Genomic DNA, 26266 nt, shown 5'->3' with positions numbered 1-26266 from the left:
CGGGCTCTCTATGGTCCCGCCTGCCCGCCGGCTAGAGCGGCCGGGGCGGCGCGCGGGCGGCGCGCGGGGGCTGACGGGAGCGGGGCGGATGCTCGCGCCCTTCCTTCCCTCCCCGCCTCCGAGCCGCGGAGCGCCCTGGCTCTGGGGCCGATATGGGAACCGCCGCGTGGGCATCGTCGCCCCTGCCGCCGCGTGTGTCTCTCCTGCTGCTGCTTCTGCCGTTCCCGGGGCTGCCTGTGGGCTCCTGGGACCCGGCGGGTTACCTGCTCTACTGCCCATGCATGGGTAAGGCCTCCCGAGCCTTCTGTCCAAATGGGGAAACTGAGGCCCAGAGAGGCGAAGCCATTTCTCTGAGGCGCCCAGAGACGCTTTGACAGGTCCAGGAAAGGACCCCAGCGCGGGGCAGGGCCTGCTCCTTGCCTTTCTGCCCCAGTTGCGAGGGCACTGAGGGGACCTCTGTGTCCAACCTTCTGTTTGGCAGATGAGAAAACTGAGGCCGGGAGAGGTTACGATGTGTCTTGCACAAGGCCTAAGCCAGCCCCGAGTCCAGTAAATGGAGTTAGTGGGGCAGGACTTGATGTCACTGACCCAACGCTGGCTCTGGGCGATTCTTTCATTCATTCAACACATATTTATAGGGCACCTACTATGTGCCCAGCCCTGTTCTCTGCTCCAGGGATACGGTGGTGATAAGACAGAAAGCCCCATGCCCTTATAGAGCCTTCATTTTAGTTGGGAAAGACAGCCCATAAAAGATAAATATAAAAAATAAGTAACCGCATAGTATTTATGGATGAGTGCTATGGGAAAATAAAATAGAGCAGGGTAAGGGAGAATCTAAAAGCTGGCTGAGGGGTGCAATTTAAATGGGAGTGGTGGATCGTCACTGTTAAAGTTATTTCTTCCTAAAATCCTCCACACTCCTAACCATGATGATGTGGCCCTCTGCGCATCATCTCCACCACACCCTTCTCCCCAGACCCTGCAGCTGCAGGCACAGTTATCCTTTTCCATTCCTTACACATACGCAGGTCCTGCAGCCTGTGCTCTTCCCTCTGCCGGGAACACCCTCCTCTTGCCTTGTGCCAGACCAACTCCTTCCCATCCTCAGGCCACAGCTTAAATGTCACCAGAAAAGACTTCACTGACCTCAACCCAAATAATCTCCTCCTCATTGTTCTCCATCACCAAACTTTTTTCACTTCTTTTTTGAGCTTATCAAAATTTATCACTGTATATTTGTTTATATGTTTACTGTCCCCCTACCTGGACTGTGAATGCCTTGAAGGCAGAGACCTTGTCCTTCTTGCTCACTCCTGTGTCCTAGCACCTAGCAGAGAGCCTGACACATTGTGGCCTCTCAACAATCTGTGGAATGAAGGAATGGATGCCATGCTGGGGATAACAGAAAGAGTCAGACAGGGACCTTGCACCTGAGGCATTCACAGGCTGAGGAAACAGCCAAAGGCTGGGAAATGGGAAAGGACATTCTAGGAAGAGTGAAGAACCACAAGTAACTCATATCCAAGGTGGGAGGCAGAGGAGGGGAACTGAATATGGCAGAGAGGTAGTGAAAGGATCCCGGTGAGTGAGGCATTGGAGTTACCCCTTCACATGCAGATGGGAGGAAATAGAAGTAGAAGGTCACTCCTGGCTGATGGAACAGCAAGAGCAAAGGCATGGGGTGGGGATGGGAAGTGTAGAGCATGTTTGGGAAACAGCAAAGAACCTGGAGTGGCTGAGGCAGAAGAGGCAGGGCCTGAAGGGCCTTGACCGTCAGACCCAGGAGTCCAGACTTGATCCCATGCTGCCAGGTCCCCTGGCTCTCCTTGGTGTCCTGGCCCTCCACACTCCTGGCTCTGCATCCTTTCTGAGCCTTGCATGCCCCAAGCCCTCAACGCCCTAGTCCTCACTTCACCTGCAATATACCATCCAGGGCGCTTTGGGAACCAGGCTGATCATTTTTTGGGCTCCCTGGCATTTGCAAAGCTGTTGAACCGCACCCTGGCTGTACCTCCTTGGATTGAGTACCAGCATCACAAGCCTCCTTTCACCAATGTGAGTACCTCCTGCTGTTGACCCTTGTCCACCTTTCCCCAATCCTGCTCACCTCTGCTTGACCCCAAGTCTTTCTGTAGGCTTCACCTCCCACCCCTCTGAGTTTGCCCTACCCCCCCACCCAGAACTGTCTTCCCTGGCTAACTGGCTAACATTTATCCAGCACCTGTTGTCTGCCAGGCACTCTTTCTGAGCATTGCATCAGGATTAGCTCTTTTCCTTCCCATCACATCCCTATGAGGAAATGGGTTTAGAGAGGTTAGGTGACTTACCCACGCTCACACAACTTGTGAGTAGTAGACTGGAATTCAAGCCCATGTCTCTCTGACTCCAGAGCCTGTGACCTGAACCTCCAGACTCCGTTTCCAGCCTTGTTTGGTCCCACCCATTGGGCAGAGGTGATGGTTGCTATTATCAGTTCTGAAGGAGAAACAGAGGCACAAGCTGGTTAATAACATGTCCAGGGCCACAAACTGGAGCAGTCTGGCTCCAGAACTGCCTCTCACCTCATCAAGGGGTCCCTTAGCATGGGAAGCCCAGCATCATCTAATTTCTTGCATGTTCTTTATGTTTTCCACCAGTCCTGTGTCTGTCATTGTTCACAGTGTAACTCCAGGGGCCTGGCAGTAGGAATTGAATTAATATTTAGTGAATTGACTTTGAAAGTTTTTAATAAACTTCAAAAAATTATGTTTAGTATGTACAAAACACTGTATTTCATTCTTACAGCCTAAAACGTAGGTTTTATTTTTTCCTGCACATGCCTGTATTTAGAAAGGTTAAAAGCCAGAGTACCTGAGATCATAGCCTGGCTTGGCCACTTACTAGCCGTATAGCCTGGGCAGGGTACTTGACCTCTTTGTACCTCAGTTTCCTCATCTTTAAAATAGGCTGGTAATAATTGTTGCTACCTCCCTCAGTGAGTTAGTGATTGTGGAATGCCTCCCTCTTAGAATCAGCTGAGGCCATCAATTGAAAGTGCTTAAGATGCAGGGAGTCCTTAGTAACCGGGAGCTGTTGATGCTCTGACTTTTTGTACTCACTGTTAATAGTTTAGACCTGGCCATTGGTCTCCCTCTGGTTTGCTTGCCTTCTCTCACCTTGCCTTCTCAGCTAGGAGTCTTTCAGAGTCTCCACTTCTTGCTTTCTACGGGTTACTCAACCTACCCCAGTTGGGCTCCCCTTCCCCACTGGGACTGTTCTCACAGAGGCCACGAAGGACCTCAGAATTGCCAAATCCAGGAGTCATTTCTCAGTCTTTATCTCAACTGACCTCCCGGTGGCACGTGGCCCCGTGTGCCTCTCTCCTTCTTGCACTTCCTGCTCCCCTGGTTTCCAAGACACAGCCTGTTCCTGCTTCAGCCCAACCTATCCACAATTTCCTCTTTGCGCTGCATCAGGGGCTCCTCTCTCCCCACCCACTGTTTAAATGTTGATGTGTCTCCTCTTTCTGTTTGCTTATTAGCTGTGTGACTTCAGATGAGTTACCTAGATTCTGTCCACCTGGGTTTCTTCATAAATAAACTGGAGATGGTTGTATTCCTACCTCTTACAATTAGATGATCAAGTCTATGAAACATGTTGAGTACAGCACCTGGCGCTAACCCAGCACTCAGTAAATATTAGTTGCTTTTATTACCATTATTTGCTTTGCTATAAGTTTCTGTTGACTCTTGGGCTTTCACTCTTCTCCACGTACCTCCCAAATTTATCTATGGCCCAGACTCTCCTCTGACCACAGGCCTCGTGTTTCTAACTCCTATGCCTTTGGGTCTGCTTGGATGACCCACAGATAATCTGAAGTTCACAAAGCCAGAACTTTCCCCTCAAACCTGTGTAACCGCCTATATTTCCAGCCTTAGTTTATGTTACCGCCATTCACCTGGGCCAGGAACCTAGAAGTCATCCTAAATGCTTCCCTTTACTCTGTACTTCACCTCCCTTTACATTTTTTAACCTGTCCATGCTTCCCCATCTCTCAGACTTTTGGAGATGCTCAAAAATATATGTTGAAACAAAACAAAGCATACAAAACAAAACAAAAATACATGTTGAATGAATACTTGAACAAACTAAAGGACCATTGCAGTAGCCTTCTAATTCCTCTCCTTCCTCTAATCTTACCATTAGTACATTCTCTCTTCTGCCGCCAGAGTGATCTTTCAAGAAAGCAGATCTCATATTATTTCTGCTTAAAATCCTTCAGCAAGACCTTGTTGCTAATAATTAAGGTTCTCGAAGTCTGTTCATTGGAACATCAACGGCAGGAATGGTGCAGTGGTTAAGTCAGTTTGGGAAATTGTGTTCTCAATTCCTCATTCCCCCCAAATTTGGAGATTCAAAATGCATGTTAGCATATTAAAGGCCCTGAGAAGTCCTGTCATAAAGAAACCTGCTAACATAGCATTTGCCAGGCCTGTTTATTTCTGGAGCCTTTTTATTGCAGAACCCTTTACCCACCTGAACTAGTGGAACACGCTTGGGAACTCTGACCTATAGGATAAAGTCTGAATTTTATTTCATGGTGTTCTAAGAAATTTTCTTAAGTCCAGAAAAATGCAGAGATTACTATAATCACCATCCATGTATCTGCCACTAGAAATGATAATCATTAACACTTTCTCATCTTTGCTTCATGTTTTCTTTTTGTTAATAGAAGAAATAAAAGTTTATAGATAAAGTCGTTAAAAGATTGTGTGTCTTGGCTCGAGGCTACTTCTAGTCCCTCCCCCACCCCCAGAGGCAACCACTATCATGGATTTAGTGTCTTTTGGTATGACTCCTTCCAAGTTTTTTCCTGTACTACTTCCATTGTGGCACTGAGCATCCTTTTATCCATCTCTTGGTACAAAGGGCAGGATTCTCTAAGGCAAATACCTAGAGGTAGAGGGCACATTTAAAATTCTATTAGATGCTTGTAAGGGGTTACACTCCAAAGTAGTTGTTCCAAAATGTAGACTTCTACTATCAGCCGTATCTTTTCCAGTAATTAGAGTTAAGCTTTTAAATTTTTGCTGGTCTCATGGGTAAGAAGTGGTGTCTTGTTGGCATTGTAATTTTCTTTTTCCTAATTCTTGTGAGCTTGCACATCTTTTGAGTGTGTTGGCTATTTGGGTTCCCTTTGCTGTGAGTTGCTCACTCCTATCCTTTGCCCATGTTTTCTCTTGCATCATTTGTCTTTTTTCTTATAAATCAGCAGGCATTTTTGAATATGAGGTATATTACTGTTTGTTCTTTAGTTTGCAGATGTCTTCTCCCAGCCTCCGTTCTAACTTTGGTGTCTTTTATCAAAAGTTGTTTACTGGCATGTAGTCCAAGCTGTCTGGGTCTTACAGTATACGGTTTTAATGAATGTCTTTGAAACAGCCACTAGGATACTGAGGAGGGACCCTCACCCCCTCCTTTTCCCCACTTTTCCTGTAGCTCCATGTGTCCTACCAGAAGTACTTCAAGCTGGAGCCCCTCCAGGCCTACCATCGGGTCATCAGCCTGGAGGACTTCATGGAGAAGCTGGCACCTACTCACTGGCCCCCTGAGAAACGGGTGGCATACTGCTTTGAGGTGGCAGCCCAGCGAAGCCCTGATAAGAAGACATGCCCCATGAAGGTGGGTCCTGTGGGTCTGGGAGACCCTTTCTGCCTGTTCCAGGTCCTCTAGGCCCCTGAGACACTGTGCGATAGCAGTATGTGGGGGAAGGCACCAGAAGGGCCTAGAGTAGAAAGATGGAGATTTAAGTCCCATTTCTGGCATTTGCCAGCAGTGTCACTTTGGGCAGAGGACCTTGCTTCCTCTGAGCCTTTATTTCTACCTACAAAGTAAAGACACCAGTCCCTGCTGTGTCTTGCTTATAAGGTATCAATGAGGGCCAGGTGTAAGAGTGCTTGTAAACTGTAAAGTGCCACATCAGTAATAATCACTAATACTCACATAGCACTTACCACACGCCAGGTACCATGTTAAGAGCTTTCCACATATTATCCCACTTAATCCTTAAACTGTTCTGTGAGGAAAGTACTATTAATACCCCATTTTATAGAGAGGACACTGAATGCAACAAAGAGAGGTTTAATATTTTGCCCAAAATCATAATAGCAAATAAGTTGTGGTAATATGGCTCCATTGTCCACCCTCCTAACTTGTATACTTTCTTGCCTCTGAGCACGTAAATGAGAAGCTGTCATATTTATCAGTAGAAGTTTGTAAATTTCTGGCACTTTGGGAATAAGACAATCCCCAACATGTGTTTCAGTGCTTATGCTAAAGTCTGAGGAGGGTGGTTGGAAATTTGAGAAAGGAGACCTTGCTTACAGCCCCAACATTGCCCTCACTTGCTCTGTGAGCTTGAGCAAGTGTCTTACCTTGTCTGGGTCCTGGTTTCCATCTTGAAAATAAGGGCATTGGATTAGCTGGGTCTTGAAGGTCTCTTGGTGCTCTTAGTCCATGGTCCCAAATCCAGGGTTGACTTCCTCCCCAGACCCCCACCAATGCTGCAGGGTCAGCGGCATATGGCACACGAGCAAGAAAGACTCCTTCAGATATTGTGGTGAACGTTGCCTGCTGAAAACCAGACTGGAGGCCGAGCTGCCCTCCTCAGCACCCAGCCCAGAAATTACGAAGTGATATTCCTACTGGCCCGTCCTATGAGAGTATTTCAGCCTGAGTCAAATCGCCCAGGGTTCCCCCATCCACAGTTCCTTGGCCCCATCCCCAACTGGCTTTCCCTCCCGCTCAGTAAGCCTTTGCCCACTCTCTTTCTCTAGGAAGGAAACCCCTTTGGCCCATTTTGGGATCAGTTTCATGTGAGTTTCAACAGGTCTGAGCTTTTTGCAGGCATTTCCTTCAGCGCCTCCTACAAAGACCAGTGGATCCAGAGGTATGTGGAGGGGGCAGCATTGCTGGGATTAGGGGAGAGGTGGGGGGCCCATGGGCATTCAGCGCCTTCCTGGCCCTCTTCCCCTCTACCACACCCTGATGTATGAGACCAAAGGTGCAGCTGTTCTGTCTGTTGAACTTGGGATCCTATGTGATCTGTTCCCATCTCAACGCCTGACACGGTGGGACGTTGACCTGCCACAAAGTTGAGCAAGAGTTTATCAGCCAATAAAGGATGTCATAAAAAGACTATTGTGCAGTCACATGAGTCTCGATTTCCTCCTCTAGGCGTGAGAATCACTCCCCTGTTACCTTCCTCTTCACAAGGTGAAAATTGGAAGCTGCTTCTAGAGAAAAACAGCTTCAGGTGCAGACAGAGAAATGATGTCATCCTGATAATAATTGGATGTGCTTTATTAATTGTGCTCCAGTAAGCCCTATTAAAAAAAAAAATAGGTTAGCAGGGCATAGGCACAGGCTGTGAAATATTTATAGAGCATCTGTCACGTAAGAGACATAGTGATCAAAGGCCAGAGGTGATGCATAAAAATGAGGAAGACCCAGTCTCAGCCTTCAGCTGGCTACAGTCTAGATATAATGATGACACTAACATAGTACATTTGCCCCTGATGCTATAGTGTGGCAAGAAAGAGCGTGGGCTTAGACGTCAGACCTGGGTTAGGAACCATGAGGGGCTTATGAATTCTTGTGGGGTCCCAGCACTTGGCATTTAGTAAGACAAAGATAGACTGATGCAGAGGAACGAGCACAGGCTCAGGATAAGACGGCCCTGAGCTCTGACCCAGCCCTACCTCTTTCTCAGATGACCCTGAGTGAGCCACTCCAGCTGTCTGGCCTGAGTTTCCTCCTTAGTTTAATGGAAGGAGCACTATGGTATCTGCCTCCAATATAAATCACATGGCACGTAGTAGAGGGCCAGTCAGTGTTACCTGTTACTATTATTCACACGCTTTATTTTATTTAAGTCTTTGAGAAATTTCATGAAATGGGTATTATGATCAATTCCCATTTGACAGGTGAAGAAACTGAGCTCAGTAAGGCTAAATAACTTGCCCAAGGTAATGCAGCTATTGACTGGGCAGCAGGGGTCTGTGTGTAAGGCTTTCATAGGTAATAAGAACTAATATTTATTTAGGGCTTACTTGTGCCAGTTGCTGTTCTAAATCTTCACTCCCTAAGTCTTCTAAGGTAATAGCTCATTTAATGCTTCCATGAGTCTGGGGGACAAGTGTTATTGTCATCTCTGCTTTACAGGTAAGGAAATTGAGACAGAGAGAAGTGAAGTCACTTCCCTAAGGTCATGCAGCTTGAAGTGGCAGAGCTGGGATTTGAATCCAGGCAGCCTGACTCCAGAGCACCCATTCTTCATCACTGTGGAGAAAAGAGCTGTGCCTTTAATAGCTGCCAATTCCTATTTGGGACTTGCCTTCAGAGCTAGATCATGAGCTACTGAGGATACTCAGTCCTGGCAGAGTCTAATCCCCCTCATTGTTGATCCCGGATAGGGAATTGTTGATTCCCATTTGATCACCTGCTTGGTTCTCCCCATTCAGCTCTGAATGACCCAGAGCTATTGCCAGACGGCAGACCTGTCCTCAAAGGATGGAGATTTGCCTCTAAAATGCCAAGGGGGAAAAAAACATGACACCAGCTCTAAAAGCAGCTCTAAGAGCAAATTCCAAAAAGCACACAGTCCTGGTTGGAAGAGAAGGGACAGGGCTGCATGGATGCATCAGTCGGACAATGTTGCTGAAACACTTGTTCATGGCCCCATGGTCTTGCTTCAGTTCATTGAGTTGTAGGAATTGTGTAAGGGCTTGGGGAAGCTTGTGCCTTACAACCAAATTTTTGGGAAAGGAAGACTAGTGGGGAAGATGAGGTCCCTGGAGGCAGTTGGAGAGAGTTAGGACCACCTGGACAGCTGCCTTCCTTCCACACACATGTAAGAAGCACCGCCAGAGTGTCAAGCACTGGTGTGGATGCTGGGGAGACAGGCAAGAATAAAGCAGATAAGGCCCCTGCCCTGATGGAGCTGAGTCTAACAGGGGAGACAGTGAATACGTTTTTACATAAGATAGTCCCAGAAGACATAGTGCTGTGAGGGACATAAGCAGGTGATGTGTGATTGGCAGGCAAAGACCTTGTCTTTGTCAGCTTGGACTGCTATAACAAAATACCACAGACTGGGGGGCTTAAACAACAGACATTTATTTCTCATACTTTTGGAGGCTGAGATGTCTGAGATCACGGTGCCAGCGTGGTCAGGTTCTAGTAAGGACTCCTTGGCTTGCAGGTGCTGCCTCTTACTGTATCCTCACATGTTGGAGAGAGAGCAAGCTCTCTGGTCTCTTATAAGGGCACTAATCTCATCACGAGGGCTCTACCCTCATGACCATCAAAATGTAACTGCCCCCAAAAGGCCCACTTCCTAATACTATCACGTTGGGAGTTGGGGCTTCAACGTATGAATTGATGGTGTGGGGGGGCACAAACATTTAGTCCATAACAGATCTGAAGGATGAGCCAGCCATGCCAAGAGCTGGAGGGAAAGGTAGTTCTTCATGGTGGGGACATTGCAAGCTCTGAGGCAGGACAAGCTTGGTGTGGTCAAGGGGCAGAAAGGCCAGAGTGGCTGGCGTGGAGCATTTCAGGAGGAGAAGGGTAGGGTGTTCCCGTCGTCCACCACGGTGTAATAAACCACTCTAACACTCAGTAGCTCAACAACAATTTAGGATGATTGCTCAGACTTCTGTGGGTCGACTGGGCTTAGCAGGGCGCGTCTTTGGTTTCGCTTTTGTTTTTCCATTTTCTTTATGGAATCCCAACTGTACAAAGTTTCAATCCATGTTAAACATCTAATTTCTTAAGATGAATACTCTTTGGAATACCCACCACATTTGGTGGGGTTTTTTTGTTTTTTTAATAAGAAAATTAAATTTACTCATAATCCCATCATCCCTCCAAAAAACTGTTAGAATTTTGATATGTATACTTCCACCCTCCAAAATGGGTGTATTTTTATGTACATATACAATGTATACCTATACATATTAACTTAAAATGAAATTATTACATATAGTTTGTAATTGAGTAATTAACTATCTTTTCTGAGGAGTAATTGATTTATCAGGTTAGTAAATATCATTGGCAGGATCAGTTCTAAACATGTAAAAGCATGAGATTTCAAAAAATGGTTAACTGGTGTGTATTCCACTCCATGCCAGTGGAGTGTGTTGGGTAGGGTATGTGTGTGGGGTATCCATTCATCTGTTGATGGACACTTGGGTTAGCTGGGCACTTCTTGCTTGTGGTCTCACATGGCTGCAGTCAGCTGTCGGCTGGGACTGGAGTCATCTGAAGGCTCAACTGGGCTGCATGTCCAAGAGGGCTCACTCATGGCTGGCAGGTGGTGCTGGCTGTCATCTGGGAGCTCAGCTGAGGCAGTCGGCTGGCATGTATACTCTTGACCTCTCCGTGTGGCTTGGACTTCAGACAGCATGGCAGCTGGGTTCTGAGAGGGTGCATCCAGGGAGTGCGTGCTCCAAGAGACAGAAGGTGGAAGCTGCTGGCCCCCTAAAGCCTGGGCCTGGCAACCGGGACACCGTTACCTCTGCCAAATGCTATTGGGAGGGAACATAGAGCCCACCCAATGGGAGGAGACTTGAATTAACCTGCCATATAGAACAGGAGATTGGAGAAGTGGGCAGGGGTCAGACTGTGCAGGGCTTTGTAGGCCCTGGTGAAGCAGTCTGATAAGAATCCTGTGAGTGTTTGCAGGGGTGAGTTTTGAGAGTTTAAGTATTTTAAACATTTTCTTAAATAGTGGACACTTTCTTGCTGTAGAAAATTGTCCTTTGGGGGCAGGGGCATGGGTGTAGGGAGAATGGCATTAGAAAAGGTCAGCCGCTTCCCTGGCTCACTGTGTGACTGCAGATTGCTTCCCTTCTCTGGCCACAGTGCTCTATCTATAAAATGAAGGGATTGAGCAACATCGGTCACTTTCAAACTGTTCTTTGAGTTTTAGAGTTCTGGAGAAGCGCTGTAGTGCTGTGGGGGCAGCAACGGGGGCCAAGTTAGAACTGCTCAGTTCCCCTCCCCCACTGCCTTCAACCAGTAACCCTCTTGTATATCAGCTAAAAGTGCTGGTGGCCACAGGTCCAGGTGTACCAGGTTTAACTTAGCTACATGTAGCAGAAAACCCCAAATAACAGCAGACTAGCAAGATAAAAGTTCATTGTTTTCTTAAGTATAAAAGGACTGGGCTGTGCAACCCAAGGCTGCAGGGCAGCTCCCTTGTGTCTAGGAATTAGGCTCCCATCTCTGCTCAGCCTTCCCAGTACTGGCTTTTTTTTTTTTTTGGCCACACTGCACGGCATGCGGGATCTTAGTTCCCCAACCAGGGATCAAACCCCTGCCCCCTACAGTGGAAGCACGGAATCCTAACCACTGGACCACCCAGGTATTCCCCCAGTACTGGCTTTTATCCTTAGTCTCACCTCATGGGCCAAGATGACTCATGAAGCCCCAGGTAGCTGGAAGGACAAAAGGGGCAGAAGAAGGGCACATCCTCACCTTTTTAAGGAGCCTTCCTCATAGCTTGCTTATACCAGCTCATTGGCCAGTACTTAGACATGTGGCCATACCTAGCTACAAGAAGTACTGAGAAGTGTCTTTTTTGGGGCTTCTGTGTGTCCAGCTGAAAACTGGCTTCTAGGAAAAGAGGATAAGAGTTATTTCTCCCCACTAAGTGATTTCCCACTGAGGATCTTTCCAGCTGTGCTGGTTCTGAGTCTGTGAATACCCCGACGGAGGTTTAATTGAACAGACATTTATTATTTATTGCACATTCACTGTTGGAAGGCTATGAACCATCATGCTGAACCATTCTCTTGGCATGAAGGCAACAGGTATTTGAGCTTATTGTTCTCCCAGGCTGCAGCCTCTTTGGGAGGACATAAACAGGTGACATGTAATTGGCAGGGCTGAGACCTGAAGGATGAGAAGAAGCCAGGCATGCAAAGAGCTGCAGGGAAAGGTAGTTCTTCATGTCAGGGACATTGAGAACTAGACTCTGCCTCGTTCATGTCCCCGCATCCTCTGCACTCAGCATAGTGTCCATCCACTGGTGTATCCTGGGCACACATGCGGGTGCTGTGCATGGAGAAACCCCAGCTTGGTAGGGGGATCTCAGTAGCGTCCGTGTGGTGGTGGGTGAAGAACCCCAGAGGTTCACTGCACCAGCAGCAGGAAAGTGTGCCTTCTTCAGCTGGGCAGTGACCAGGCTAAGGGCCTGACTTAGGGGCAGCCGTCAGGGCTGTGAACAGATGGACCTGGTCAAGCTTTCTTTCCAAACAGCACTCTCCTCCCTCATTGGGAGCAAATGAGCGCGTCCGTCTCGGCCTCTTGCTGCTTGTCATGTCAGAGCTGACGTTGCACTGGGACAGCTATGTGTGCTGATCCAGATCCAGGTAGAGGGGATGGATATTCCAGATTTGGAATTCACCAAAGGTCAACAGCAGGTACTTTCTAAGAGGTCAAGGAGGGAGCAGATCCTGATTTTATCCTAATGTTCCAGCCCCCTGGGAGATCACAGCTTTGCTTTCCATTTGAAACCCTTTAAGGTGGCCTATGAAAGTCGCTTAGCTGAGGGCCTGGCCCATAGTAGGTACTCAGTTACTATTTACTTCTTCCTCTAACCCCTGACAACCTGATCTGGTCTTTCTGGTGAGATCCTGAATTCTCATTCATTCACTCTAAACATATTTATTGTACCTACTATGTGTTGAGGCCTGTGCCTAGGCTGGGAATCAGAAGAATAAGCCACAGACTCAGCTTTTGAGGTGCTTATTGACTGGGTGGGGGAGCTGGGAGTGAGGTATAGTAGTTAAGAACAAAGGTTCTGGAGGAGATTGCCTGGATTCAAATCCCTGCTCCACCAGTTCCTAGCTGTGTGACCATGAGCATGCTACTTAACCTTTCTGTGTCTCAATTTCCTCATCTGTGAAGTGAGACTAACAGTAGTACTTACCTCACGGGGCTCTTAAGAGGATCCAATGAGTTAGTGTACACAAAGTAAATGGAACATTGCCTGTCACATGTATGTACATGTAAAGTCTGACAAGACGAGGATTAGATAGAGCCAAGCTGTCCATGAACACTTGCTTGTGGCTTACTTGGCACAGGCCTGGCACCAGTGTGTGTAAGAATCATGGTGAACAAGAGTGCTTGGGGCCTACCCTCACGGCAGTGGCCAGGGAAGGTGGTTATTGAGCACATCAGTGTGCAGAAGGCAGCAAAGGAGAGGTGGGACAGAGCCCTCCCCTAGGAGCTGAGGCTTGGGAGCGGCAACTGGTCTTGGAACTTTGGAAGGCGTTTGTGGAGCGAGGTGTTTGGTTGGGTGTGAAGAAAGAGTGGCATGTCCATTGCAGCACTGTCGTATGGGGAAAGATTGGAAACAGCCTCACTGACCAGCGGAGGGGACTAGATAGGTAAACTGCAGTTTATTCGTGCAAATGGAAAACTTAAAGAGACACTAACACGATCATATGATCCACGCCATCAACATGGCCAAATCTCTAAAACAGAGTTGACTTTTTTTAAATAAATTTATTTATTTTATTTATTTTTGGCTGCGTTGGGTCTTCATTGCTGCGCGCAGGCTTCCTCTAGTTGTGGCAAGTGGGGGCTACTCTTCATCATGGTGCACAGGCTTCTCACTGCAGTGGCTTCTCTTTGTTGCGGAGCACGGGGTCTAGGCACGCAAGCTTCAGTAGTTGTGGCACGCGGGCTCTAGAGTGCAGGCTCAGTAGTTGTGGCGCACGGGCTTAGTTGCTCCGCAGCATGTGGGATCTTCCCAGACCAGGGATCGAACCTGTGCCCCCTGCATTGGCAGGCAGATTCTTAACCACTGCGCTACCAGGGAAGTCCCTGAGTTGAATTTTTTAAAAGTTGAAATAGGTTACATGCAATATGATGATGATGGTGGTGGTGATGGTGAGAGAATTTTCTGAGAGCTTTCTACGTGCCAAGCGCTGTGCTAAATGCTATACTTATATTAATCCATTTGATCTTCTCAACAGCCCTATGAAGTGGGAACTATTATCAGCTCTATTATACAGATAAGGAAACTGAGGCACAGAATGGTTAAGTCACCTGCCCGAGTTAGTAAGTGGCACAGTCAACATTAGAACAAGGTCACCTGGCTTGACAGTCCATGCTTTTGCCATTGCACTGTGTAAAGAGCACACAGAATAATACCTTTTAATATAAATAGTAAAGTGTAATCGTGCATAAAACCACAGTATCTTCTGGAAAGAGGAGGAAGCGGGAAAGAGATCATAGGGTAGAGCTTTTATTCAGGTGTATATTTTTTAAAATCTGAAACAAAGTAAAGTGTTAATATTTGCTAATTTGGGTCACAGCTCTGGACTGTTAAATTATTTTCTGTATTATCCTGTATGCTCTGAAATTTTTAATAAATTTTCCTTGAAATTTTTACTGAGATAACTGTAGGTTCACATGCGCTTGTAAGAATTAATACAGAGAGATCCCATGTACCCTTTACCCAGTTTCCCCCAATGTTAGCGTTGTGCGAAACTATAGCACAGTATCACAACCAGGATATTGACATTGGTACAGTCCATCCATCTTATTCAAATTTCCCCAGTGTTACTTGTACTCACTTCTGTGTGTGTGTATACTTAGTTCTATTCAATTTTATCACGTGTGTATGTTCGTGTATCTATCACCACAGTTAAGATATCAAACAGTTCTAACATCACAAAGGTCCTTGTGTGGCCAGTTTATAACCACACCCACCTCCCTACACACACACACACACACACACACACACACACACACACACACACACACACACACACACACACACACACACACACACACACACACACACACACACACACACACACACACACACACCCTAGCCCCTTGGCAACCACTAATCCCATCTCCATTACTTTTTTCTCAACTTTGTCATTGCACAAACGTTATATAAACGAAATCATACAGTATGTGACCTTTTGAGGCTGACTTTTTTCACTCAGCATAATTCCCTTGAGATCCATCTAAGTTGTTCCCTGTATCAGTAGCCGGTTCCTTATTGCAATAGTGCTCTGTGGTGTGGATGTACTGCAGTTTGTTTAACCAGTCACTTGTTAAACGACGTCTGAGTTGTTTCCAGATTTTGACTATTATGAAAAAAGCTGCTGTGAACATTCGCGTACTGGTTCATGTGTGAATATAGGTTTCCATTTCTCTGGGATAAATGCCCAAGAGTACAGTTGCTGGGTCATATCGTAATTGCATGTCTAGTTTTACAAGAAACTGCCAGACTGTTTTCCAGAGTGCCTGTACCTATTTCATAATTTTAGGAAAAGGATTTTGGCTGGCAGAGGGAAGGCATACCAGGTAGAGGGGAGAAGTCTGCAGAGATCTGGAGTTTGAAAGTGCATTGCAAGTTTATGGAAGAGCGGGGCATTTCATGTTGCTGGAATATAGTCTGGGCTTAGCTAATGAGGGAGCACAGGTTTGCTCCTCACTCTATTCAGTCAACAGATCTTTACTGAGCTCTTACATGTACTGTTCTAGGCACGCGGAGATACTGACTTCAGAAGCCTGAGTCCAGCAGACTTTTCTGGACTCAGGGGTAAAATAATTACAAGGTGCATTGTGAACAAGGGGGAGGGAGAGCCTTCGGCAGGGTATGTGGGGGGCATCTACAGACCTCTAGTGTTTTCCATGAGAGCAGGGACCATGCCTGTCTCATTCTCCCCTGGCCCCCAGCACATAGTAGGCAATCCGTAGATAACGTGTTAAATGTTGAGTGAATGGTCTCATCCAGCGTACACATTCCCTGGGAGTGTGACCTGTCAGCAGCTGCACTTCCCGATCCCACTGTGTGGGTAAAATGGCAAAGACTCAGTCTAGACACCCCAACCTGGAGTGAATTACCGCACCACAGATTGGAAGCCAGCATGACATACAAAAGGTTGGAATGCTCTACTGTAAAGTTTTAATTGTTAAACAATCAAAGAGGGTTGTAAATTCCATGTGGCGGGACAGTATTGCGTACTGTGCCTCTTGCCGCCGCCAAGGTCTCTTATCAGCCCGTTGGGGTTTCACAACCTCTCGTGCTTCTTGCATGTTGCAGGGGCCCCTCCGCAGGGTCTCTGGGGCATGGTGCAACGCCGTCCTTTCTCCCCTGGGGGTGGCGGCTGGACTCGCTGTGCGCTCTCTTTCTGACTTCTTCTCCTTCTGTCTCATGCCTAGATTTTCTCCAGAGGAACATCCAGTGCTTGCCCTGCCAGGGGCCCCGGCCCAGTTCCCTGTCTTGGAGGAGCATAGGCCGCTCCAGAAGTACATGGTGTGGTCAGATGAGATGGTGAGGACAGGGGAGGCCCAGATCCGTGCCCACCTCATCCGGCCCTATGTGGGCATCCACCTGCGCATTGGCTCCGACTGGGTAACTTCCCCCTTCCCCTCATGGCCGGGATGGACACATCTCTGAGCAGGGCCCATGCCTGTGGGAGTGGAACACTGAACCCATTGCACCACGTCCTAGCCAGGGCAGAGAGGTCTCACTTGGCCAAGTTCACGGGACTGTGCCCCACGATTCCACCGCAGACACGTCAGAAATGTGGCTCCAGAGCGCTTGCTTGGCAGTTTTCATTTTAACAGTTGCCATTTTTATCCTCATTTCACAGATGGATAAACTGAGGTATCAAGCTAGGCTCTGGGTCAGACAGCAAGCCAGAAAGAGCACCACAGCCCACAGTCCTCTATCCCAGCTCAGTGTTTCGCCAGTAGACTCCTTGTTGAAAAACAAGCTCTGGAGGTTGGGTGGGGCTCCCAAGAAATGAAGATGTCATCCTCCAAATTTGGCAGCTGCTTAAATGTGCAGAAAACTCATCAGGTTATCCTCCCTGTGAACATAACTGGAGTAATGTAGACAATCTCCTTAGTTTACATAAGAAGATATATATGTATGTATGTGAGAAATACTCATCGTTGAAAACTTGAAAAATACTGAAAAGTATAGAAAGTAGATCAAAATTCATTCAGTGTCAATTGAGGAAGCAATCACACATTTACCCACTAGATTCCCTTCCTGCCCCCCTTCCTGCCCCCTTCCACAAAGTAAAGGAGCCAGGCCCAGAGTATTTTGTCAGTGGTTTCAGATAGTTCCCATTTATGCTTCCCTAGAACATAGGAAGATATAAGATGCTTTTTTTTTTTATAAAGCTAGCATAATGCTATTACCAAACTCAGATAAGGTCAACTCAGGAAAGTACAGCCCACTCTCATACAGAACACAGATGCCCAGATCCTAAGTAAAATATTACCAAGTAAAATCCAGTAGCATATTAAAGAACATACAATACAAACAAGTAAAATTTATCCCAGGAATGCAGTGAAATTCACTATATTAACACCCAAAGAAGAAAAATCATATAATCATCTCAATGGAGGCCAAGAAAGCACTTGATAAAAAGTCAACAGTCATTTATGATTTAAAAAAGAAAAACAACTCTTAACCAACCAGGAATACAAGGGACCCACCTTACCTTGATAAAGGCTATCTCTCCGAAACCCACAGCAAACACGTACTTCTTGGGAGCTATCAGAAGTGTTCCCACTGAAGTCAGAAATCAGACAAGGCTGCCCATCGTCACCACCACAGTTCAGAATTCTGCTGGAAGTCCCAGATAGTGCAGTTATACCAAGAAAAAAAATTGTGAAAAGCCAATATCCCACTACCCAGAAATAACCACCGTTAACTGTTTTGATGCATTTCCCTCTTCCCTCAATGCTTTAAAAAAAAAAAATAGTTGCGCTCCTCCTGTATTGCCTGCCTTTTTCCCCTTCCTGGCTCTTGCTTCTGGGGTTGCGGGCGGTGGCCGTCTTTAGCTGTGTCCCCACCCGCCCCACAGAAGAATGCGTGCGCCATGCTGAAGGACGGGACCGCCGGCGCCCACTTCATGGCCTCCCCGCAGTGCGTGGGCTACAGCCGCCACACCGCCGCCCCGCTCACCATGACCATGTGCCTCCCCGACCTGAAGGAAATCAGGCGCGCCCTGAAGCTCTGGGTGACGGCGCTGAATGCCCAGTCGGTCTACATTGCCACTGACTCTGAGAGTTATGTACCCGAGATCCAGCAGCTCTTCAAAGGGAAGGTACACGTGGGGCGTGGGCCTGGTGGGAGGGCAGCAGGAAGGGAATCAAAGGAAGCACCCGGGTGGTCTGCCCGCTCCCACCTCATGCTTCACGTCCTCCCACCACCAGGCTTTTACTTGAACATCAGGTTCCCTTCCAGTTCCTACCCTTCTTTAAACCCCAGCTCAGACACCTCCACAGGTGCGCCGCAGATTTCCCTCCACTCCTGTCGCTAATGGATCCCTACTGGGAGCTGTCACAGCACTTTATCACATCTCCTCCTGAGACACCTTCTAGAGTGTGAGACTAGTGTAGAAACAGGTCTTATTCCTTCCCAGTTGTGACTCCTTGAAAGCAGGATCCAAGGTGGACTCAGCATTCTACTCCTCAGGGTGTAGCCTGTTGCTTTGACCTCCTCCAGGGCTGAGACCCCGCCTTGCCATTCCAGTGTCTAGGACAGTGCCTGACACGTGGTAGACACTTGGTAAATGTTTGGTGAATAAGGCCATAAAGAGTGGGCCCTTGGTAGGGGTCCAGTGCAGCAGAGGGATTAAGAACATGGACTCTGGAGCCAGAGGACTTGGGCTCTACTCACTGTGCAGCCTTGCACAAGTTAACTTTACTTCTCTGTGCTTCTGTTTCCTCATCAATAAAATGGGACTGAGAGTAGTGCCTACATCTCATAGTGTAATTGTGAAGATCAAATATAAAGAAATTAAAACAGGTCCAGTAAAAAATAAGTGCTGAATAAAGTTAGCTGTCATTGATAGTAGAAGTAGGTGGTTGATGAATACAAGGAAGGCTCTTTTGTGCTTAGTAAATGATTAAAGAGGTGGTGAATAGTAGGTGTTCAGTATATGAGTAAATAATAGAACAGGCTTGTTACTGTATGAGTGAAGAATAGGTAATAAGTAAGTAGGTATCGATAAAATGACGGAGTTAATAGTGAACATTCAATAAGACTTTTGAGTGAATGAAGGCCCTAAGTGCTTGTGCAGACCTTAAAAGACAGACATCCGCTTTCTAGCAGTGGGTGCCCTTGGCTTTATGTCGAGGGGCTCCCTTTCTCTCTTTTACCGGCTTGTAGAGGAAGTGCCGAGTCAGAGCATTCTGGTCCCCACCCACCCGCTTTGTAGAAGAATATCAGAGCCGGGAGACCTTGGAGCGCCTCTAACCCAACCCCTGCGTTTTATAACTAAGGAAACCAAAGTCCCATGAAGGAATAGAATTTACCCAGGAGGTCTCGGAGCTCATTTTAGTGGGCATGACACAGAGCGGGTAAGTTTCAGGGCGTGGGTGGAATTGTTCAGGGGATTTTGGCCATGGTTAAGCTGCTATTATTCTTATGCTGCCATCCAAATAGCAAGATGATGATTTTTGTTACATCAGAAATCTCTGTGTGACAGCAAAGCACTTTCAGCCCCAACTCTGCCCACACCCCCATTTGGAGAGTCCCAGGGAGTTTTTTTGTGAGTTTCTAGAGTTGGTATGTTTGTTATACCTTGAGCTTCTTGCCATTTTCTATTTCCTGTTCCTGTGCCACTGTTCTTGCCCTTTCCCACTCAGCCCCCTTCTCCATGGGCTCAACCCACCCTTCCTCTTGACCTAAGCCTTGCTCATCTGTTAAGGTGGGCCAGTGCTGAGCCGGTGATACTGATAAATAAGACGTGGTGCTGCCCTCCAGGGCTCACAGTCTAAACTCAGGAAAAGAGACTTGCAAAGAATTATAAGATACGCCACAAGAGAGGGCCAGGCTTGGGTGTGGAGGCTCATTCACTCACTTGTCCAGTCAACAGATGCATACTGAGGCAGACCCCAGCCAGCAGCGACAAGCAAACTGACACAGCCACAGCCCCAGTCAGGTGCAGGAAACAGACGTTAACCAGAGAATCACTAAGGAGTGAAAGCTACAAACTGAGATGTGTACTACGAAGTAAAAGAACGTGGTTCTGTGAGAGTGTAGAGCAGAGGAGCCTGGACTAGATGGGGGAGCCAGGGAGGGCTTCCCCAAGGAGGTGTGACTTGAGCTGCAGGGTGAGAGTTAAGTAGGAGTTAACCGAGCAAAGAGACAAGCACTCCAGACAGAAGAGCATGTGCAAAGGTCCTGAGGTGGAAGGGAGACTGGTGTAGTGACTGGAGCTCAAGGTGGAGAGGTAGCTGAACAGGCCTTATAGGCCACATTCAAGATTTGTCATCTTTATCTGAAGAGCAGTAGGACACCAGTTAAGGGTGCTCAGCTTGGGGTAGAGGGAGGAGTAGGAGGGTAGGGGAATCTGAAAAAGTTTCCTTTGACTACTTTCCTTTGGTGAGTAGACCTGGAGGAGAAAAGATTATGGTGACTGGCCAGGGAGTAGTAATCCATCAAGAGAAGGGTTCACCTCTGGGGAATACCTCGGGGATAGATTGGACAGGACGTAAGTCTTGGAGGCATCCAGGCAGCAGAACCAAGTGGGTGGGGTGCGCTTTGGTCAGATCGTGGTTTGGTGGGAGAAGCCAAGCCCCTCAGGTGACCTTGAGCTGAACCTTGAGAGTATGGTCAGGACTGTGATGGATGGGAAAAGGCATTCCCGACAGAGGGAACCAACAAGCAAAGGCAGAGTGTGAATGAGTGGTGTGTCTGGAGCTGAGTGGCTAAGGCAGCTGCTGGGCAGCACTTCTCTCCGGTGCCCCGACCCTACATTTTAATCCTCTGTACGCCTCCTTGTCTGTCTGTGACTTCAGCACAGGGAAAGAAGGTGGCCGGTGGCTGCAGGCCTTGGCTGAGCTGGCCACTTAGGCCTGCACCCTGGCTAAAACACCCTGCCCTTCCTCCTGCAGGTGAAGGTGGTGAGTCTGAATCCTGAGGTGGCCCAGATCGACCTGTACATCCTCGGCCAAGCTGACCACTTTATTGGCAACTGTGTCTCCTCCTTCACTGCCTTTGTGAAGCGGGAACGGGACCTCCAGGGGAGGCAGTCCTCCTTCTTCGGCATGGACAGTCCCCCTCAGCTGCGGGATGAGTTCTGATCCGACCTGGAGCATACCGCCTGTCTGAGTTGTTCCCTCCAGCCAGGCCTGGCAGCCAGAGGTGCTCCCAGGATTGATCCCCAAGGATCAGAGAACAGAGAAAAGTACCAGGGACTTCCTGGAGTAGGAGGAAGACAGTCCATCTCCCAGGGCACGGGACTTCCAAGCTTCTAGTAGCCAGACCATCTCCCTTTCTCATGTGCTCCCTGCTGCTTCTCCTGGGAATTTCTCACACCAGCAAAGCAGTCCAACCTCTGTCTTTTGGTCTGCCCTGCTCTGAGCAGCCTGGGATGCTGAACTCTATTCGGAGATATTTTTTTATATATAGAGAGAGAGATTTTTATAGTTTTGATACAAGGTCATGACTCCCCTAGAACTCTCCCTCATTTTAAAAAATCAGTGAAGTTCATTAACATAGGTACCTGAAGTGACCTTAAAAGAATGTGGATAAGGCCAGGGGTGGGTGGGTGTATTGATCGCTTTTCCAGATGACCCCCAAAGTGGCCCTCAGACTCATCCCCACTGCCTGGCCAGAGCCATTGTCAGCCCCCCTTTCCTAGGCCATCGCCAGGGTTTGGGGCACAAACACTCTTCTCCATTGTACACACTATGCAAATAGAAGTTATCAATCACAGTGCTGTCAGTACCCCGAAGACGGCTAAGTGCTGCTCCCCCAGCACATTCCCAGCAAGGAGCACCTGCCATCAAGCCAGGCCATCATGGTATTGCTCTCAAAGTCCCTTGGTAGTTGGTGGCCTGCCACAAACCTGGCACCATCAGGGTTTCATAACACCTCACCAGGGCCAGGACTTGCTGCCTGGCAGGATCCTTCTGAAGTTTCGTCTTCTGATCTCATGTCCCAAGGGACCTGGTTGTAGAATTTTGCCATTAAGCTGCTATCCAAGGCCTGTCCTCCCAGCCTTCCTCCTGCAGCTGGAACCCTCAGACTATATTCTCACAAGGGAGTGTTCACTAAGCCTCTGACCAGATCAAAGATGCTCAGTACCCAAGAGCCATTGGATTCCCAGGTTTTTTTGCCCATCTCATCCAGTATAATCTCAGCCAAGCCCATGAGGCTTAAGGTGTTACAGTCATAAGTTTCTTTGTCTCTCAGATGCTGTAGTTGTAAAAATCCGTGACTCCTGGGAGTCTGATTTTTTGGCCTTGTGGTTCCAAAATTCATGTCTAACACCTGCCGATTACTTCCCCGCCATCTGGCCTCCCTCAGAAGGCCACAGTCAATCCTGGTAAGGTAGAGGAGACTGATGAGAGCCAGGCCCAGAGCTTCATGCAGCGGTGTCCCTTGGGTAACCTTTGGGAAGAGATGCTTTGTTTTCATGGCAGACTGAATCAGAGGCTGCAGGGCAACAAGGATCTCAAACACCAAAGGTGGCATTCGCTGCTTAGAGCTGCCGCCCAACTCTTAGTAGGAGAAACTATACAGAAAGGGCATTTGAATTTTCCGTCTGGGGGAAATGTTTTAAATCCTGGGTGGACTCTGAGAGATGGTTTATCTGTTCAGACTTGTTCACGAGCCTCATTGTGGGACGTGGGAGCCCCTGCCTCCATCCGGCGGTTGGGGGCGTGTGGCTTTCTGCCTGATGTCATTTGCTGCCCCACACTAGGCACACGCCTTAGAGTCTGGGGCTCTAATGGGCCGGCCAAATCCTCATGTCTCTGGAGATCAGGGCGCTGGAGTTGTAGTCAGATTCAGTGTGTTTTGTAGGCGAGTACTTTATTCCTTTGACCCAGTTTCCTCACCTATAAAATGGTGATAAAACTGACGGGGTTGTTGAACAGCCCCAATCAGATAAAGCATGTATAAGAGCCCGTTGTAAACTTGAAAAAGACAAGGGCAAATACATGGCTGTTGATAATTTGACTGCCTCTCGTTGCATGCCTCCTTTGTGCCAGGCACTGTGCTTGCTAAGTGCTTTGTGGACATTCTCTGGTTTAGCCCCCACCTCAGCCCTGGGAAGTAGGAACTTCTGCGCAGGGCAGAATTTTTTTTTCAGAATTTTTTTTTTTTTTTAATTATTTTTGGCTACGTTGGGTCTTCGTTGCTGCGTGTGGGCTTTCTCTAGTTGCGGCGAGCGGGAGTTTCTCTTCGTTGCGGTGTGCAGGCTTCTAATTGCGGTGGCTTCTCTTGTTGAGGAGCACAGGCTCTAGGTGCGCGGGCTTCAGTAGTTGCAGCACGTGGGCTCGGTAGTTGCAGCGAGTGGGCTCTAGGGTGCGCGGGCTTCAATAGTTGTGGCGCCAGGGCTCAGTAGTTGTGGCTCGCAGGCTCTAGAGCGCAGGCTCAGTAGTCGTGGCACATGGGCTTAGTTGCTCCGCGGCATGTGGGATCTTCCTGGACCAGGGCTCGAACCCGTGTTCCCTGCATTGTCAGGCGGATTCTTAACCACTGCGCCACCAGGGAAGCCCTGATTTACATTTTCGAAGGGCCTCTCTGGCTGCCACGTGGAGAAGAGATGGGAAGGAGGCAGGGTAGCAGCAGGGAGACCAATGTGGGGCTGTCACAAGGATGCAGGCGAGAGAGACGATGGGGCTTAGGCAAAGGTCATTGCCTTGAAGGTGGTGGGAAGTGGTCAGATTCTGCATGTATAAAATCATTTTAAAATGTCAGTCTTTTTTAAAGATATAAGTCTTTGCATAGTTTTAATCATGCAGTAGTTACAATTTAATGTCCTGTTTTTCACTTAATAGTATATCATGTTTTCCATGTTGGTACATGGCCTGAATAAATGTTTTTAATGATATAAAATTCCATTGAGGGGTGTCCCATAGCTTATTGTTGTCCTATTATGAGAACTTAGTATGTTCCCAATTTTTCACTGCTATTATTTGGAAAATATTTTTATTTGTAAGTCTTTTTCTATATCTAAAATTTTCATTAAGATATATTCCCAGAAGTGGATTTGTTAGATCAGGACTTAAAAGTAAAAACTTTTTTTTGGAAAAAATTCAAATATACATAAAAATTGTGAGTAATAAAATGAACTCTCAGTTTCAACAATCCTCAGCGTTTCACCAGCCTTGTTTCATTTACTGTCTCATTCCCAAGTCCATGTGCTGGAGACTTTTCAAGAAAATCTGAATGTTTCAAAGGAAGAGCCTGTAGGGTTTGCTGACACACTGAAGTGGAGTTAGGAGAGGAGAGGGAAGTCCAGAATGCTCTGAGGTTTAGGCCCAAGCAGAGGGGAGGAGGAGCTGTCCCTGACTGCAGAGTGACCTTGATGCGGGCCACTCACCTCTGCACCTCACCTGCGAGTTCCAGGTGTTAATAATGGCGGTCTCTGGAGGCTCCTTGGAGTGCTGGTTGATATGTCAGATTCCGGGCACCCACCCAGGCCTGAGGAATCAATGTCTGGTGTGCAGTGCCCAAGAATCTGCATCTTAAGAAGCACCTACAAGCGATTGTGATGCCCAGTAGCCCAAGACCTACTTAAATTGTGGTCCTTGGACCAGCAACATCGACATAATCTGGGGCAACTTGCTAGAAATGCAGGCTCCTAGGCCCCACCCCAGACCTGCTGAATCAGAGTCTCCGCGGATGCAGCCCAGGAATCTTTTAACAAGCTCTCCAGCAGCTAAAGTTTGAGCACCACTGATAACAAGGTTGTGGGGGTGGCGCCCTGTGGTCAGCCAGCAAGCACTTACGGAGGGCCTTCACTGAGGTGCCTCCCTGGCACTCCTCGAAGTTTCCACCAAGCGTGGTCAGCGGCGTGGCTGTGCGAGGTGCCCAGTAGTGCTCAGTTCGTGTTGTAACATTGACTTTTTTCTCTTTTTTGTGCACTGGGGGAAACATACAGCTAGATAGTCAAGCCCTTCAGTTAATGGATCTCATTGTTTTAGGATGGGGCCAAACTTACCTAAGCAAAATGATGGGAATTACATTTTTTTAAAAGTAACTACCAGTAGAGGTGGGTTGTGGATGAGGCAGAAGTGGAGAAACTGGTGTTCAAAGGAACCAAAGCTGGGGAAATGCTGTCCTTATAGATCCTCCAAAAGTATGGAAGGGAGTGGACAGGAAGGGGGCAAGGAAGGTGAGACGGGATAGAGGACGGAAGAAAGCTGAGCTCTCATGTCCACATTCTGTTCACTTCAAGGAAGCTTAATGGTAATAATAGCAATGATAATAATCTTTCCCTGGCCTGAAAATAAAGATCCCTTGCTTCAATTTTCTCTTTATCCTTAGTGGGGTTGACAGAAAAAACCCATAGCCTGAAGGCAAATCCTGCTCTCTGGATTATGTTGTCAGGATTAATTCAAATTCTTACTTGAAACCTGGTTTATTTCAGGGTTGGGAACTTTCCCTTGAAATAACATCTTTAAGGACCAGCAGGTTTGGTTTGTTTTTACAGCTAACGCTTTATGGATCATCAGCCCAGGATGCCAAGCCCAACCAGGTAAAGAGTGGGAAGGGAAGGAACAAAAGGCATTTCCCAGAAACCACCTCCTTCCCCACAAGCAGTGACTCAGCGGAAGTGGGGACTGATGCCCACCCAAGGGGCAGAGGGAAGCCTGGGAGGACACCCCATCCCTCTTTAAAGATCCACCTCTAAAAAAAACTGGTTGGGACTTCCCTGGTGGCACAGTGGTTAAGAATCCGCCTGCCAATGCAGGGCACACGGGTTCGAGCCCTGGTCCGGGAAGATCCTACATGCCGCGGAGCAACTAAGCCCGTGCGCCACAACTACTGAGCCTGTGCTCTAGAGCCCGCGAGCCACAACTACTGAGCCCACGTGCCACAACTACTGAAGCCGGCGCGCCTAGAACCCGTGCTGCGCAACAAGAGAAGCCACCGCAATAAGCCCACGCACCGCAACAAAGAGTAGCCCCCGCTCGCCGCAACTAGAGAAAGTCTGCGCACACGAAGACCCAACGCAGCCATAAATAAATAAATAAATAAATAAATTTGTTAAAACAAAACTGGTGACACATCCATTCTCTGTAGCATGGGGGCTATTTCCCCTCTCTTAACAGTGTACAAGATGGTTTAGGAGGCCCAGGGCACTAGCAGAAGGAGAGAATTGTCTTTTCAGCGTTTTCTCAGCCCTGCTAGCAATGCCGAAGAGAAAGTCTCAGTTTGGTGCCAGCAGGTCATTAAGTCCTCTACCACCTGCTAATCCATCCT

The 26266-nt window shown here is 47.9% G+C and overlaps 1 protein-coding gene across 7 annotated transcripts; it reads left to right on the top strand.

The window, feature by feature from the left end:
- The first annotated feature begins 79 nt into the window (after positions 1-79).
- Positions 80-26061, top strand: POFUT1 (protein O-fucosyltransferase 1). 7 transcript variants are annotated; one of them, XM_068565449.1, is made up of 8 exons: positions 80-285; positions 1937-2058; positions 5482-5664; positions 6819-6931; positions 16240-16432; positions 17901-18143; positions 25494-25538; positions 25846-26061. In XM_068565449.1, exons 1-8 carry the CDS (start codon positions 153-155, stop codon positions 25888-25890), a joined length of 1077 nt encoding a protein of 358 aa, XP_068421550.1. In that variant the 5' UTR covers positions 80-152; the 3' UTR covers positions 25891-26061. The 7 variants fall into 7 exon arrangements, with proteins under 7 accessions (XP_068421550.1, XP_068421548.1, XP_068421552.1 ...); XM_068565447.1 differs by having other exon boundaries at positions 25755-26061; XM_068565451.1 differs by lacking the exon at positions 17901-18143 and having other exon boundaries at positions 16240-16351; positions 25755-26061.
- The last annotated feature ends 205 nt before the right edge of the window (positions 26062-26266 follow it).

Source organism: Eschrichtius robustus, chromosome 16 (assembly GCF_028021215.1).
Source record: "Eschrichtius robustus isolate mEscRob2 chromosome 16, mEscRob2.pri, whole genome shotgun sequence".
Lineage (NCBI taxonomy): Eukaryota > Metazoa > Chordata > Mammalia > Artiodactyla > Eschrichtiidae > Eschrichtius > Eschrichtius robustus.
The sequence above is the reverse complement of the archived record's forward strand: the minus strand, read 5'-3'. Positions and strand labels throughout refer to the sequence as shown.